The following is a 16,101-nucleotide window of genomic DNA, read 5'->3' as shown; positions in this document are numbered from 1 at the left end:
TCCGCTCATAATAAATGCAGAGCTGTAGTCAAGACCACCTTTGTCGAGTCCAAGACCAGGTCTAGTCGAGAGCAAGTCCAAAGAGGTTCGAGTCCAAGTCTAGACCGAGTCCAAATGAGAGAGACAGAGTCAGGCGAGTAGCCTGACAGGCCTAGGCCCACCCAGAAGATGCATAGGCCCCATGAGTTAGGATGGAATTATTTCATTTAATACTAAAAAATAATACGTTATTAATTGTTAAGTTAGTTGATATTTTAGTTATATTATCATCACAACCGCTCCTGAAATAAAGAAAATGTACTGTAATTTTTTATTTGTATAATGTTTGATGGATTTGACCGACATCTGTGTTAGCCAATTTACAAGTTTGGTTTTGAATTTATAGTCCCAGCGATGTAAACCTTCAACAGGAGACAGCAGCTGGTTTTCCACCCAACACATTAGCACATTTTAAGCGCAGTCATGAAAATCCGGTAAAGGAAATGTCTGTGCACGTTTCCATCAGCTATGTTATGCGGATTAAACATGTACACTCTCCTCATCGCAGGAGGAGCTGAGAACAGCTGTGGGTTTAAAACTTGTCTACAGCAACTTTAATGGAAATACGTGATAAAATTGTAACAAACCCCTTGTTGATGCAACTAAACCTGTTTCCATCAACCAGTATCGTTTTACCCTATGCTAATCACCACTGTCCAGTGAATACATTTCTTATACGACTTGAAAGAATTGATGCGAAGTTTAAGCGTTAATTTGCATTAAATTGCTGGATGGAAATCAAGCTAGTGTTGTGACAGTATGGTGCCTTTGTTGTGACAGGGCATGCGGTTTATGCTACTTCTGGTTAAAGTATGTTGTGGTTTACTACATATTCCATTTCAATGCAAGCAAAGAACAGAAGATTGGACTGGCTTGGTTATTAAGTTGAGATACGGAGTGTCTGACCTATCATTCAGTTCAGCAGCTGGTTCTAAATAATGTGTAGGCTAGTGATGGACCGTGAGTAAAAGTCGTGCCCGCTCACTTTTACTGAGGCCTGTCTCAAAATAAAATTCTGGCTATGCAACTGGACAGTCTCAAGATTGAGACCACTTACTTACCTGTTTATAATTTTTGTGTGATGCTAGAGACCAGGGCTAGGCGATATGGCCCATAAATAATATTGCAATATTTCTACGCTATATCGCGATACAAGATAGGCCTACATATCTTGATATTTTGAAATCTCCTATAAAGCACTTCAAATTGCTCGATTTAACCCTTTGATGTATACAATCACACCAGTATGATGATTCAAGTAGTTCCTGCAACATATTGGGTCCGTCCAATTTGACTCCACACGGCCTCTTTATGATTAAAGTTATTATATTATTGTAAATTGTAAATTATACAGTTTAATTGTCATGTCATACAGTTCACTGTGCTCAGAAAACTAGCACAATTAACTTCTCTACAGCTACCTTCTCCATTTTTGGTGGTTGTTATGGGAAACGACAGGTCTCACTACTCCACTTGTGATTGGTCAGCTGTCAAACAAGTGTTTGACATAGGGCGTTTTTTTCTGAGAAGTTGAGCTTTTCTCAGCTAAAGAAAAGAAAACACCTTGAGCTGGGAAAACGCTGATGTTTTTGAAAACACGGTCTACTCCATAGGAAAACAAACAATGACAGCTTCAAAAAAGATTGTACACGTGAACACAGCCTATGTCTGTATTAAAACAATCTTGTTTATATTCATTAGTGGTTTATATTGGAACAATTTTAAACTTGCATGTAAAAAAGGGGAAAATCAAGTTAAATTTAACAAAACAGTATTTATTCAACATTTTCCTCGTGATACCCAAACCAGTGTCAGACGATGGATCCAGCGCTGTTTCTTTTCGGAACCAATTCGTGTGCCTGCATCTTCTATTACTGTTTCCAAATTCAATAAATAAACTTGCTTTGTCACTTCGCTTGTTTCGCTCTCTCCAGGCTCTTTCCCAGTTCCCTTCAGATACAAAAACATACGTCTCACCAAAATATGTCACACACACTCGCCCAGGAGAGTGGCAGGCATATGTTTGGTTACCAGGCGGCCAATGTCAGTGCCCATTCTAGATGGATTTTGAGTTAATTAGGCTAAACCAGTGACACTTTTCTGAATAAGCTCACTTAATCAATGACTTTGTTTTGAAGGAGTTACTTGAGAAAAAAATAACATATATTTTTTAAAGACTTGGTCGAGACCAACCAGAATATTTGCCAAGACCAATGGCCAAGACGGAGACAAGTCGGAGTGCAGATACCAACGAGTCCAAGACAAGTCCGAGACAATAGAAAAGACATCTCGAGTCCAAGACCGGACTCAGGTACTACAGCCCTGAATAAATGACACAGTATCAAAGTCACTGTCAGGAATCAAGAGCCTAGCGACCATCTGCTGACAGGTATCCAGGAAAGAGAGACAAAGTACAGATAAGCAGCAACAAAACTGGACCATAAGAAAAGAAAAAAAAAATAGAAAAAAGTTTATCAATACTAATGTTAAGGTCAATGATTATGATCATTTAAGTGATTAAAATAATTTAAGTAAGAAGTACCATTGTATCTTAGCTTTAATTATTAATTAAATTTAATGTCCAGAACTAAAATAAATAATTTGATTTAAATAAATATTTTGAATAAATCATTTAACTTAGACTGTAAAAGTCTGTAAATGTCTCCTTACTGATGGTCTGAGTAATTGTAAAGAAGGGTAGACTACACAGTGAAGGGTAGACTACACAGACACAGAAACATTGAATAAAAAAACCGACGAGATCAAAAAGCAACATGCCCCCAATTTGTTTTACTGACGTAATTATACAGCTCCTGCATGGCTGTTTGATGTTATTAAGACGTTGATCAAGCTTTTGATCTCTCATTCAATGTTTCACCCCACAATAAAAATACCCATACTCACTGCTATTAGATGTTCCTGAGAGAGGATCTCAAGGTGGAAGAACTTGTCATGCAGTCATAGATTTTGCTAAACTTAGACAGATTCACTGCACTGCCTTTTGAAGTTGATTCCGGAGGAAAGACACAGCTTTTAAGACAGAGCATTTTGCTTATGGAGTGACATAAAAGGCAACTTAAAGCTTTCAGACGTGAAGCAGAACAAATGTCATCTGACTAAAAGTGCTTCCTTTCAAAAGATGAAAAAATCATAAAGCAAACACCTCTCTCTCTCTCTCTCTGTCTGTCTCTCTCTTTATCTATCTCTATCTCACCGTCAGTTGTGAAAATGGTAAAACACACACATATACACACACACACATAGAGAAACGCATATACACACACAGACACGCACACGCGCGCGCGCACACACACACACACAATTCAGAATGTTTAGAATCAGCTGCCTGCTACACTTGAGCACTACTATGACTTTTTAAGAACGTTGTGAAGATAGCAGAGGAGTCTCCTGACCTTGACTGCGCGTCTCGTCTGAGTCACTACGGGCTCCTGCAGACATAGCATACCTAAGTGTTTATTAAATATGAAGAGGGGAATGGGGGAGTGCTTGGCTGATCAAGCATCTGTGAATGGCTTCCACATCAAAGCCCTCCAAATTCTGAATGCAAACCACAACCAAAGGTAATCAGCATAAGAGGGTAATACTGGATGGCTTTAATTACCAGTCTGCTGAAGAGCAGTTTCACAACGACCTTCAGTAATCAAAGTGAATTCTCTGAAAAATCTCTTTCCTTTACAATATTATTGAAAATAAATCATAGGACCGTTTATTTACCATGAAAAGCATTTGACTATTAAGTGTATTAATATTTCATGAATCAAATGATTCATCCACTTTTTATTGTAAAAATGAATGAAAATTAGACATTTCATGTCAATGACTGATCTACATACTTGTACAAAGACCTCTTGACGAATACAAACCAGGGTGAAACTGGACAAACCTTGTTGGCGAACTAATGATTGGGAGTGCTTTCAGCAGAGCGCTATGTATGCTCCAGTTGCTTAATATCTTATCATAGTCAAAATATCACTGCTGGAATGGACGTAGAGGTTGCTAATACAATCCTTATATAAAGACCTAAGAGTGAGCATCAACTTTTCCTTGCTCCTAGAAGAAATAAAAATAGAAATAAAAGAAATAAAAAATATTTTCTTAATGTTTTCTTTAATATGTAGTAAAAGCCTAAAAAGCTAGTATAAGCCAGGCTATATCATGAATTAAGCCTATTTAAAAGTTTTGCCGAACAGTTTTGTTTTACTTTGTATAATACTTTGTATGATATACCATGTCTTTGACTTGTCTTCGCTTTAATACAATATTCATCCACCTACAAAATGTTATTTACATCAAACATACTCATCTGGTACTGTCGTCATGTGCTGTCAAATTCAGTTGGATTCTTTTTTCCTCTGAGAGACCAGAAGTTACTTCTGCATTCAATTTCTGTTCGTTTCCCAGGAAGAAGAGTTGAGGAAAAGTGGAGAAGCAAAGTATGCCCATTTAAGCAATGATCTCCATGTTTTAATTGAAGTCTTTGCTCCACCTGGAGAGGCCTATTCCCGTATGAGCCATGCCTTGGAGGAGATTAAAAAATTCCTAGTTCCCGTAAGTTCACTCAAACCATTTCATTTTCTCCTAATCCTAGAGGGTAGTTGTGAGTTGGACACAAAAAAGGGGTTGGGCAGGCTGTACTTTTTGCTCTGAATATGTCTTCATACTTTTACCATGCTAATAGATGAAAGGTTCAGAAAAGTTAAGCATATGATTAACATCCCCTGGAGGATCAGATGAAATTCAGCAATGTAATGGGGTCAGTTTTTTTTTCTTTTTTTAAGATTCTTAGTTCTTAGTACTTTTGCAGCGTAAGTGAAATGACATTTCATTTTTTTTTTTTTTTTTTTTTTTTTAATAAAACCTGCTGTTTCCATCCTGACAAGACAAATTCAAATGAACATACTATAAGATTGCAGAAAAAAATTATTGAATATTCTTTAAATATCAGTGACATCCAAAATCGAGGTTTTGCGTATTTGAAATACAGAAAGAAATGCTTGACTCAGCATCTTTGAATCCAACAAGAAATGTAATGTATTCCACACTTAATATGTGTGGCAAAGGCAAAACCTGCAAAGCCCAGCATCTTTGGGCCCAGAGCATTTAACTGTAATTAATGTGCACACCATATATCCATGCTTAGTCTGTGCTGTAAATATTAATAGTGCATCTCAGCGTGTGCCTTAAGGAAGACACAGACTGTGACAGGTTCTTTGAGGGTCTGATTGGGCATTTTATGTAAGATGCCTGAAGGCTACCTTCATAGTTTTTCTCTTTTCAGAGTCAGGCTTTGCGTTTTGACACATACTGAAGCAGTGCCATCAACCACTGTTCCAATTTTCACTCCTGTTTAGAGCTAAGATTGGCTTTGCAAATTGATGGGGCTCTCTCTTATGTGTAAAACATAGCACATTGAATACAAGTGGGGTTCTTTTGTTTGTTTTCTTTTCTTTTCTTTTTTGCTTTGTTTGGTTTCGTTTGGTTTGGTGGGGGGCGGGTTTCTTTTTGGTTTTGGTTTTTTTTTTGTTTGTTTGTTTTTTGTATTGATATTTTTATCCCAGTAATGGCCTCACTTTTGTGAGATGCCTGTCTTGTGTTTCTCTGCTGACACTTGATCTCTTGTTTTAATTAAAAGTACTATTAAACTAAATATTATTCATTAGAAACACTTTAAATGTTACCTAATTTAAATTAAATCACGCATTGTTTTGTTCTCGCCCAAGTTTTACTTGTGAACTTCCTATAAATTCCATCTTGAATTTACTTAGATTGTACTAGATTTTACTGAATTTTACAGGTTTTCCTGGTTTTTCTTGTTTCTAATTGCATAATTATGTTTCTGTCCTGAGAAGACTGATTTAAAAAAGTGCAGATTCTCTTTTAGTACAATACAATGTATGGAGAACAACCCAACCAGAAATATTCACCATACTACAGTAATAGTAGAGATGATTCTGTGTAATTTAGCTACGGTGCGCTTGTTCTCACCACCTTTTTACTATCAATAACTGCTCAACAAATTATCACATTATGTGAGCATGCATATTTTCCTAGTATATGCCTGGAACTGTGAAAGCTGACCATTTGGTTATAATGTGGGAGTTAGGGCTTGCACGAGTACATAATTTTACAACTCCAGTACTCGTTTCCTGAAAAGCTCAAGTACTCGAGTACTCGGTGCGGGGGGAGGGGGTGGGGCAGATGCTGCTGCATCAATTAAAAGACTATGCAACTATAATGCGGTTGGTCTCCGCGTATAGGGCAAAGCATAAGAGTAATGATATGATACGAAGATAACACTTGGTCTTAACTTATGCAATGGTGAAGTATGGATGATACCGCCAATATTTTAATGTGATTGTTACCAACATTTTACAGTAGCCCATAGAAAGCAGTCAACAAAGCATGTTGTGCACACTATAGTGGGTTAAATCCGGGTAAATTTGAAAACGCATAATTATTTCTCTATTAAATGTTCTTATTGCGTTTAGATATAGCAGCTATTTTTTGCCTGGTCTTCATTAGTAAGCCTAACCGAGTTAAAAATTAAATCAGTCATATTTGCGTGCATCTATCTTTTAACAACATTCATTTGTTTAGCCACATTAGTAGCCCACTCTATTATATGACAGACTCAATGTTAGAGCCATCCTTGAGAAAATCGTCCACAACTCACAAATGCTGCACGTTTATTTCATCACAACTACAGATGGGAAAGAAAATTTGCACAGTGAAATACAACAATAAAGCAAATAAACAATCAATTCACCTTTTTATGCTTCCGCCATCCTTCCTCTTGTTTACCAAGGGCTCTAACTGGAAACTGAGTGCGCGAGATATGTAGCATCACGCGATTAGCGAGTACTCAACGATAATGTAGAAACTCGAGAGTTGATGTAACTGCTCGAGTACTCGAATACTCAAGTACCCTGTGCAACCCCTAGTGGGAGCAGAATAAAATATGAAACCTAGAGGAAACTAGTCTGATCAATTTATGGTGATGACTTTGAAATTGGGGACGTTTCACCCTCAGAGAGCGGGGCAGTCTTTAGACTGAAGGCTGACTGAAGTCAGTGTGGTTGACATTCTCCTCTGGTTTAATATATTTCTGCCATTCCCCCCACGCCGCCCCCCCCCCCCCCCCCCCCCCCTCCATATCTCTCTATTACTGGCATCTGCTCAGTGTGAAACACATGTCTTTTCAGTAGGAAAATTGAGCTCATCATAGTATAGTTGTAGGGACGGTCAGGACAATCAAATGACTGGGCTTTTAGACTGATGTTAGTCACAGCCTCTGTAGTGTCTGAGATGAAGCATGATTGCATCGTTACCATTCAGCATGTTCCAAAGATCAAAATGACCCATTGCTCAGACAGATCTTCACTAAGTCTATATAAAGCACAGCTGGCTGGTAGGTGGGTTTTTTTTTTTTTTTTGGACAATGGACATGTTATGCGAAAGAGAGGGAGAGACTAAAGAATGTGAATTTAATGAGAGAGCAATATTTTTAAGTGATTTTCCCAGAGCTGGAGGTAGAAGAGATAAGCAATTTATCTACGCAGCCCTCTAGTGCGGTTACGAACATTTTAAAACCAGCTTCATTGAAGTTATTTCTGAATGCAGAGCAAAGCTTTATGTTCTCAGAAAACGCACACGTTTAATAGAACTCCATCACTCAGTGTCACTGATTTTGGATTATATAAAAAAATGTGTTCAGGACTAAAACATATTATGTTCATACTAAAACATATTACATTTATTATTTAACTGTTAACAAGTCACATGGCAAATAAATACACCTGAATAAATCTTGATAGCTTGCCAAAATCCAACTAAATGAAAGAGTCAGAGCTTTAAAGCTCTCTATGCAGCGTTTTATCCTGTATTGATATTGATGATAGGCTGAGTCACTGGAAAATAGCTGTTGTCCAGTGGACAGTGTCTCCTCTTTGTGCCAGTAAGCAACTGTTCTGTGAGACAGGAAGAGAAGAAGTGGCTGGAGGAAATGAGAGACGTTTATCTGCCTGTGTGGCGCTGTCAGGATAATAAAATAAACATCATCCACTTTGTAATTGAGCCTAGGATTTAGAATCCTGTCATGTTCAATCAAATGAGGAAAAAGAACTTTATATACAGTATGTTTGGGAAGTTAGAGTGTAAGTGTAAGCCCACACTTTGAACTCTACACTGATAGCTAGTGTCAGTCTGCTTTATAAGCCATAGGTAAGGCCTTTTAGATACTGTACACGCACATTAATCGTGAAATTTTCATTGCATCTGTGTATTTTTTCAGTGCAGATCGTGGCTTTAGTGCAAAAACAAAGGGGAAAAGGGTAGTATCTTCTCAGAATGTATGTGTGTGTGTGTGTGTTGTTTTTTAATGTGAACAGGTTTGCTGTTCATTTACAGGTTAGCCAACAATACCATACCCACACTCTCTAATAATGATTTTTTGTTATACTGTGATAGCTGTAAGTTTTTTATCCTGCATCAATAGATTCTTTCACCTTTTCATATCTGTTTGATGTACGTTCAACTAAACTATGCTTTTTATAGTACACAGAGGGGTTTAATTATGCTTTTGTGCTGCAGCAGTGAGATATTGTTGTCATAGGAAGACAAATCTCGTCTTTTATTTAATGTGCCGCCTGTTCTTTTTCTCTTCCCTCAGGACTATAATGACGAGATCCGACAGGAGCAACTGCGCGAACTCTCCTACTTGAACGGGTCAGATGATGCAAGCAGAGGGAGGACTGTACGGGGGCGGGGCTTACGTCTGCCGTCAACGACGACCACACGGTACTTTTCCTCTCCTCCCCTTGAAATGGTTGATCCTTAGTTAACATAGTTCTGTGCATGTGTAAGCTGTGAAAGAAGCTGTGGTAAAAAAAAAAGGTGTTTATTCTGTCATCAGTGGTTTGCATTGTCGCGACCAGGACAGTGTCAAAAACTGCTTAGGTACATGGGTAAATGTTATCCATTTCACATTCAAACGTACAGGTTGTATTTGATATTGAGAGCGCCCTTGGCACTATGGTTTAGCACCTTTACCTTGGCATGTTTAATCCAGGTTATTTGATAAATCTTTAATCCACTTTCAAGTGCATATTTTATACATGTCACCATTTATTATTAATATTTCTCATATCTTAAACATGCTCTCTGTTTCTAATTCATATTTCATATATTTCACCTGTGCCACAGCTTGTCTGTTTCAAAGTAGTCCTTGAGGATAAACACCCCCACCCCCATACCCCTTCCCAACCTTCCTCCCAAGGCACAATGACAGCTTGTTCTGCCTGTGGTAGTAATGGATCCAAGTTCAGCCTCTTCATTGGCTGTTTCAGGTCCAAAATATAAGACACGTCTTCCCCATTTGGCAGGGTCCTGATATAGCACAGAGATGTCGTTACAGTTAATCACTTTGTGTACACTCCAACCGTGAGCCCATAAGTCTCCTGTGTGTCTCTGTAATTTACAGATCTAATGGACCTCAAAGCAGAAAAGCATCTACCCATTTAGTATCTTACCCTTGTCTTCTGCCATTTTGCCGTGGTTAAAAAAAAAAAATGTCACCGTGAAGTCTCGATTTTTTCCTTTGCCTTTTTATTTTTTTCTAAACATTTTTCTCTTGACATTTTTATACTGACACTGGGTGTGCAGTCAAGACTTTCACACCCAAAATGCTTAAGAGTGCATTGGAGTTTTTTCCTGCTCTCTTTACCTTAAAAGCATTTCTGTATTTGCCACAAAAGATAATATTTGAAAAAGACAGTTGTTCGATCACCAATGCCCTAAGTTCAGCTGTAAGAGAAGCCTGAGGGGGGAAGAAGTGGATTGAGAGCTCAACAACATACTGCACACATCGCTTGTCAGAACTGGTGCTTTTGTCAGGATAGGCTATAGCATAAAGCAAGGAATAGTTCAATATTTTGAAAAAGGGCGAGAAAGATGGTGATTTGGATGCCTTTGAAAACTCCACAGTATCACCTTATCGGGTCATTGACAATACAGAGGCTTAATAGCCTGTCAGGGATGAAAATGGAATGCTGACAATAGTCGACTGTCAGATCACTGCGGCGCCCGCCGACTGACACCAGTGCCTAGTGCTTAGGTTCCACTTCATAACATACAACCCCCTCAATCCACTCTCTCTCTCTCTCTCTCTCTGCATATACGCACACACACACACACACACATACAAGTGTGTGTATATATATGTATATAGGCCTATATTTATATATATATACATATATATATGTGTGTGTGTGTGTGTGTGTATATATGGAGAGAGAGAAAGAGAGAGAGAGAGAGAGAGAGAGGGGGGGGGGGGGGGGGGAGATGTGTGTGTTTGCTTGTGTGGATGTATCACAACCAGTACAGTACAAGGTCATGACTATATAGAAAATAATCCTGTTCCAGTTGATTTACGTCATTTTTGTTTCCCTTTTTTTTTGTTTTCATTTTTTTAAGCGTATTTGTTAGAGTTAACGTTGTCAGGAAAGAGTATGTGAATAGAGTATGACAGTCATGAAATCTGTATAGTTATTCTACATGCCACTATCATTAGGCTCAAAAATGGAATTCAAGGCAACTTTCATATTAAACAAAACTCTACTTTTTTTTTACCCCTATTTTTTAAGGGCACGAGGAGGCGCGGCCCCACCTCCTCCGCCGGGCCGTGGAGCAGCTGCGCCCCGTGGCTCTGTGGGCACGCGCACCTCCCTCCCAGCAATTACATTAACCAGAGGGGTTTCGGCACCAAGAGGGAGGGGAGCTGCAGGAAGCACAGCATACAGACTCCCATTACTACAGGTCACACACGAGTCATACGACGACTATGTAAGTCCAGCATGCTGAGCACAGCCTGATACACCTCTGTGTTTAATGCACAGCCTATGGTTTTGTGCCTCTCAGCTTGGTATTTTTCTTGGTCTCTTAGCTTAGTAGTACATCTTGGTATTTTTCCTGAACTTAAGATGTTTTGTCACTGTTAGATGGGTAAAATAAGTGCCTACCTCGTCATTACTGACGTTAAGTTCATTATACAGCACATTTTAATCTGTTCTAGGAAATTTTGGGGGGAAAATAGATGACAGAGTACATCCAGGCAGACTGAAGACTGTAATGCGCTGATAATTTTTCTTTCTTTCTTTCTTTCTTTCTTTACCTCATGAGCTTTCTTCATAGTGCTTTGAAACTATTCCTAACCACTCAGCGTTTGAGGAGAAATTTTAATATGCTTAAAGTACAGGGTTTTTTTTTGTTTGTTTGAGTATGAGTATGAGTTCTCAGATAACAATAAGGACTACGTGAGTGCTACATATTAGTGCATATCTATACACTCATTACAATGCGCAAATGTGGTTGGTATAAAAAAATCCTGGATATCAGGATTACAAAATATAAAACAGGACACAAGGCTATCATTTGCAATAAAGAAATAAATTTAAACTTAGCAATCCTCTGGTCTCTCGAGCAATGCAAGGTTATTTTGAGAAATTGAAGTGTGGTGTACGTCAAATTCCACCCTAATGCAAAAAGCAATATTTCAGTGGAGTGGGTTTTCCGCAGAGCTTTCTCTCTCTATGCAAAAGACCTGTGTGTGTGCAGGCACTGGGAGATTGGTTGGACTGCATGGGGAAATGTAAGAGTACAGACTCATTATCAAAGTGAATTGAGTTCTGCTAGAGAGCCCATGTATAGATGGAGTGTCCAAAAAAGTGAACATTTTTCTCACAGTAATTGGGGCTCGGGCAGGCAGGTGGGGGCGTAAAGACAGATATCAAGGGATTAGGAAATGAGCAGTTTGCCCAGAACACTTTTCCACCACCAGTCCTCACCTTGTTCCGGCTTTCACCTGACTACTGCAGATACTGCTTCTGCTGCTTCCAGAATTTGTCAACACTTTCTGATATGTCATAAGACACTATTTCATGCTTTTTTATGTTCTCTCTCTCTCTCTCTCTCTCTCTCTCTCTCCCTCCCTCTCTCTCCCTCTCTCTCTCTTTCTCTCAGTCTTGCTCATTCACTCACTCTTTTCCTCTCTCACCTACTTGTGAAGAGACAGAGAGAGAGAGAGAGAGAGCGAGACACAGCAATTATGAGAGCAAGAATACTGGTCAGTATAAATAACATGAAAATAACATGATTGAAGGGATAGTTTTTGATTTAATTTCTTTTCACTTATCAGTGTCTATTTAGAGAAGTTCTTGTCAGAGTATAGAACTGATACATCTGTTCTGCGTTTTTTTGTTTTGTTTTTTTGTTTTTTGTTTTTTACACACACAGAGGAGCATGTAACTAGCTCATCATGTAACAGAATTCTTCAAGGCCTCCCAGATGATTGATGGACTCTGTCAAGTTGTCAGTCTGCTTCATAAACGAATACTATGACAGTGGCTATCCATAGCTTTTTTTAGAGTGCAATATCGATTCACAGCTGTAGTGTATATTAAAGCTAGAAACAAGGAGAAAATGAAAAAAGGAGTGAAAAGATCTGAGATGCTGTATAAATTTACAACATACAAAGGGGCGTGACTTTTTCATTTGTTTGGCGTTTTTTGTTGTTGTTGTTATTGTTGTTGTTAGATATTAGTGTTACCAGAGTATCTCCCTCATTTGGTTTGCAAAGCCATAGAAAGGATGAACACGAATAAAGATAGTGTTTGTATGGCGTTATTCATTTCTTTTGTTTGTAAGGATTGACAGAATCCTGTTAATCACTGCTCTTGTGTAGATCAGCATAACGGAGTCATTCTTCCTCCCCATTCCTCTTTCTCTCAGTTTAATAGCAATGCTAAAAGATTGCATACATTTATGTGCCATGTTCATTACTCTTTGCAGAGTCAACGAGTAATTCCTCTTCATCTGAACAGCTTAGTCCGTTTGCATGTAAGATTCTCTCTGTAAGATTCTTTCTGAAAGATTCTCTTGGAAGAGTCTCTCTGACGGTGAGGATATCCAATATGTAAATGTTGTAGCTGGCCTCTTGTAAATTGAGAGAAAGGAGAAAAAATGATGTTTAACAGGCTGTAATACAGTCGGATAACGTAAATCTGTTTTCACTCGACAAAGGTAATGGAACACAGTAAGAAGCACAGTAAAACTACTCCATTTTATTCTCCATATAAATAGTAGAGCAAGACTGACTGCCAGACTCTGCCATAAAAAGCAGTTAAGAGGAGAGAGGAAGGGGGGGGGGGGGGGTAGTCTGAGAGTATATTCTGTCGAAACTACACCACAACACCACCCAAAAAATGTAACCTGCCCCTACCAAACATGCTGGATTATTTTCACACACCAAACACACACACACACACACACACATACACACACACACATCAAAGAAGCGTTTCTGAATTTAGGTGAAGAATTAAAATGTAACACAATAACTCATCAAAATTTCACAATTTCATAAAGAGGGCTCTCCCAGCTGCAGTAATTGTTTTTTAATAATAGGTTGACTTGCACCACTGAGTTGACATTTCTAAGGTGAACTAATTATGCAAATGAATTTCTCCATGCAGAACTCTCTTGTTTAAGAAACAGATGTATTACATACAACTCAAGATGTTTTTTTTTTTTTTTATTAATTTCAGACTCCCTTAGACAAGCAGAAAACCTGAAGGCTTTAGTATAATTTCATTATCCAGCATTGCCTGAGCCCCTGCTAGCGGTGCTACTGTTTGAAACTCAGCAGATGGAGGTGTAGCTAGGGCATTGCGAGCCAGAACGGAAAAATATGTGGCAATGTTTCCACCCGAAAGGCATATGGGTATGTACATACTATAGGAATTTCACACTGCAGCGTTTTTCTTCCTTTATTCTGTCCTTTATCAAAAATTATATGCAGAAACTGCATATTGAAGAGGTATGGTAGCAAAACCTGAAAAAAAAGGACATTCATCTGAAATGAAACAAGAATAACATCATCATTGTGACCCACCTCCATAATATCTTTCAAACAGAATTCAAGTAAGGTTTTAATGAGAGAATGTTTGATAGAAAGAGACAGCTAACCTTGAACCACAACAGAAAGTTGAATAATTTGCATCTTGTCATGTGAAAAACGTCTACATTTATGAGGAATCATTCTGATTATGAGAGTTCAGGGTCATTCCATGTCTGAACGCGCACACTCTTTTCCCCTATGTGAATTAGGATAGCAAAAAAAAAAAAAAAAGCATTTTTATTCAGTTATTTAGGTCAGCAAGACCACATTATTAAGCTCTGCTATGTAACTGTTGCAGCCACTGGAATGTTCCAGAAAATTTGTTCAAGAGTTAATGACATATTTCACATATTTCAACAAGTACAGGTATGTGTAATAATAGTAGTTTGTCAAACAAGCAGAAGATTTTTTAATTTAGCCTCAGCATATGGAAGACGATTCTCAGAGCCATTAATATGCATGTATTTATTCCAGGGACTGGCTGATTAGAGAAGCATCTTCTGGGATTCACAACAAGCCAACATCACATAGCTTTTTAATTATGATTGAGCAATTGCTTACAATTATGACAAAAGCAAATTGAAAACTGACTGTTGGTGACCAATTATAATTACATTGAGCAAATTATTTGTGCATTTTTTTTTTCCCTTGCTTGAGGCAAAACCTATGTAAATATATTCATGTCACTTTACATATTTAGCAGGTAGCACCTGTGTTCTGTTACTTATTTTACCTAATGTATTATCTTCTCTCATTAATATACATGAAGTAATTTACTATTTTTGCGGTAAAACAGAGGTTTATTGAGGCAGAACACGTGGGCAGATGTCACTGGTCAAAGGGCCGAACGTGACCCGACATATCAAACACACAGCCACAAATATGCACATAACTCAAATCAGAACATCCAGTCTATAGTCCCGGCATCAAAATTGAAGCATATGTGACTTATAGCTAAAGGAGACAACACACAGTGTTAAAATTCAAACTTTTTTAATTGCATATACCATAGGATGAAAATGCTGTTGGTTATAATACTGAATCTTGTCATGACTATTCAAATAGCTTTCACACACAGACTTATTAAAGTGTTATTAAAATTACTGGTATCAGACACTGACTCACTGTAATGGACAGAAATAGCACCATGGTAGCATTTATGTCGTATAGGAAAGATAGGCTTTTGGATAAAGGCATTTCTTTCATTCTCAAAACTGTTGAATTCTTTGTCTGATTTTTTTGTTTGTTTGTTTAATAATCAGTTTTTTGTCATATTTATTAATCAAAGAATGCTCCAGGCAGTTATGCCAAAGTGTAAGGATTGCAAAAGACATTTGCTATATTGTTTGAGGAATCTGACTAGTCATATTCTGTGGCTGGTTTATTACTGACTCGAAATGTGTAAGATTAGAATTCTGTTCAGGAGTAACTGAATTTCATTGTTTGTCAAATGAAAGCTTCTGTGGATTGGGGAGCGGTTTAGCCATGGGCTTAAGGTAACTGTAGGTCAAGGATATCCTTGAGCTAACACATATTTGCATGAAAAGCCTTATTGATTCCAATCATAAATTGAATACTTGGTTCGTGTTTGTTTATGCTCTTGTGTAATTTTTTTTTTTTGCCTCACCAAATGGAAACTAGGATGAGAGAAGAAGGGTACAGTCAAAATCAATGAAAGCAAGAGAGGCTTTACCCGAAGACTAGAATGAACGAACACAAAGACAAAGACAGCTCAAACACACATTTCTTTGCCATTCTCTTTGGAGGACAGACATTCACAAGCACTCTCGCAATGGCCATCAGTCACTGTCATGGAAGGTAGTGCTTGTCAATTGATAATGAAGCTGAGTATTGAGGGCCTATGCTTCCTCACTGTCCTAATTACTCCCTAGCAGGGCCCTCCACCCATGTGTTAACACTTGATTTATTTCCTGTTAGCTTGTTCAATAGGGCTGAAGTTAATTGCTTCACCAAATGAGCACTGAAATACAAGAATCAAGCATCATTAACTAGAGACTGCACTTGTTATTCATAGTGCCTTGTAAGTCTGTGTATAGGTCAGAGAGGTGGAAGATGAGGGCTTTTGTAAA

At 38.2% G+C, this 16,101-nt stretch overlaps 1 protein-coding gene across 1 annotated transcript in view; it reads left to right on the top strand.

The window, feature by feature from the left end:
- Nucleotides 1–16,101, top strand: part of khdrbs2 (KH domain containing, RNA binding, signal transduction associated 2) — a 54,225-nt gene that overhangs the window by 30,017 nt on the left and 8,107 nt on the right. The window contains exons 4-6 of the mRNA XM_030772817.1: nucleotides 4,462–4,608; nucleotides 8,729–8,856; nucleotides 10,701–10,899. Of these exons, the coding sequence (XP_030628677.1) occupies nucleotides 4,462–4,608; nucleotides 8,729–8,856; nucleotides 10,701–10,899 (474 nt within the window). The remainder of the gene's footprint in view (nucleotides 1–4,461; nucleotides 4,609–8,728; nucleotides 8,857–10,700; nucleotides 10,900–16,101) is intronic.

The sequence above is a fragment of the Chanos chanos genome, chromosome 4 (assembly GCF_902362185.1).
Source record: "Chanos chanos chromosome 4, fChaCha1.1, whole genome shotgun sequence".
NCBI lineage: Eukaryota > Metazoa > Chordata > Actinopteri > Gonorynchiformes > Chanidae > Chanos > Chanos chanos.
The sequence above is the reverse complement of the archived record's forward strand: the minus strand, read 5'-3'. Positions and strand labels throughout refer to the sequence as shown.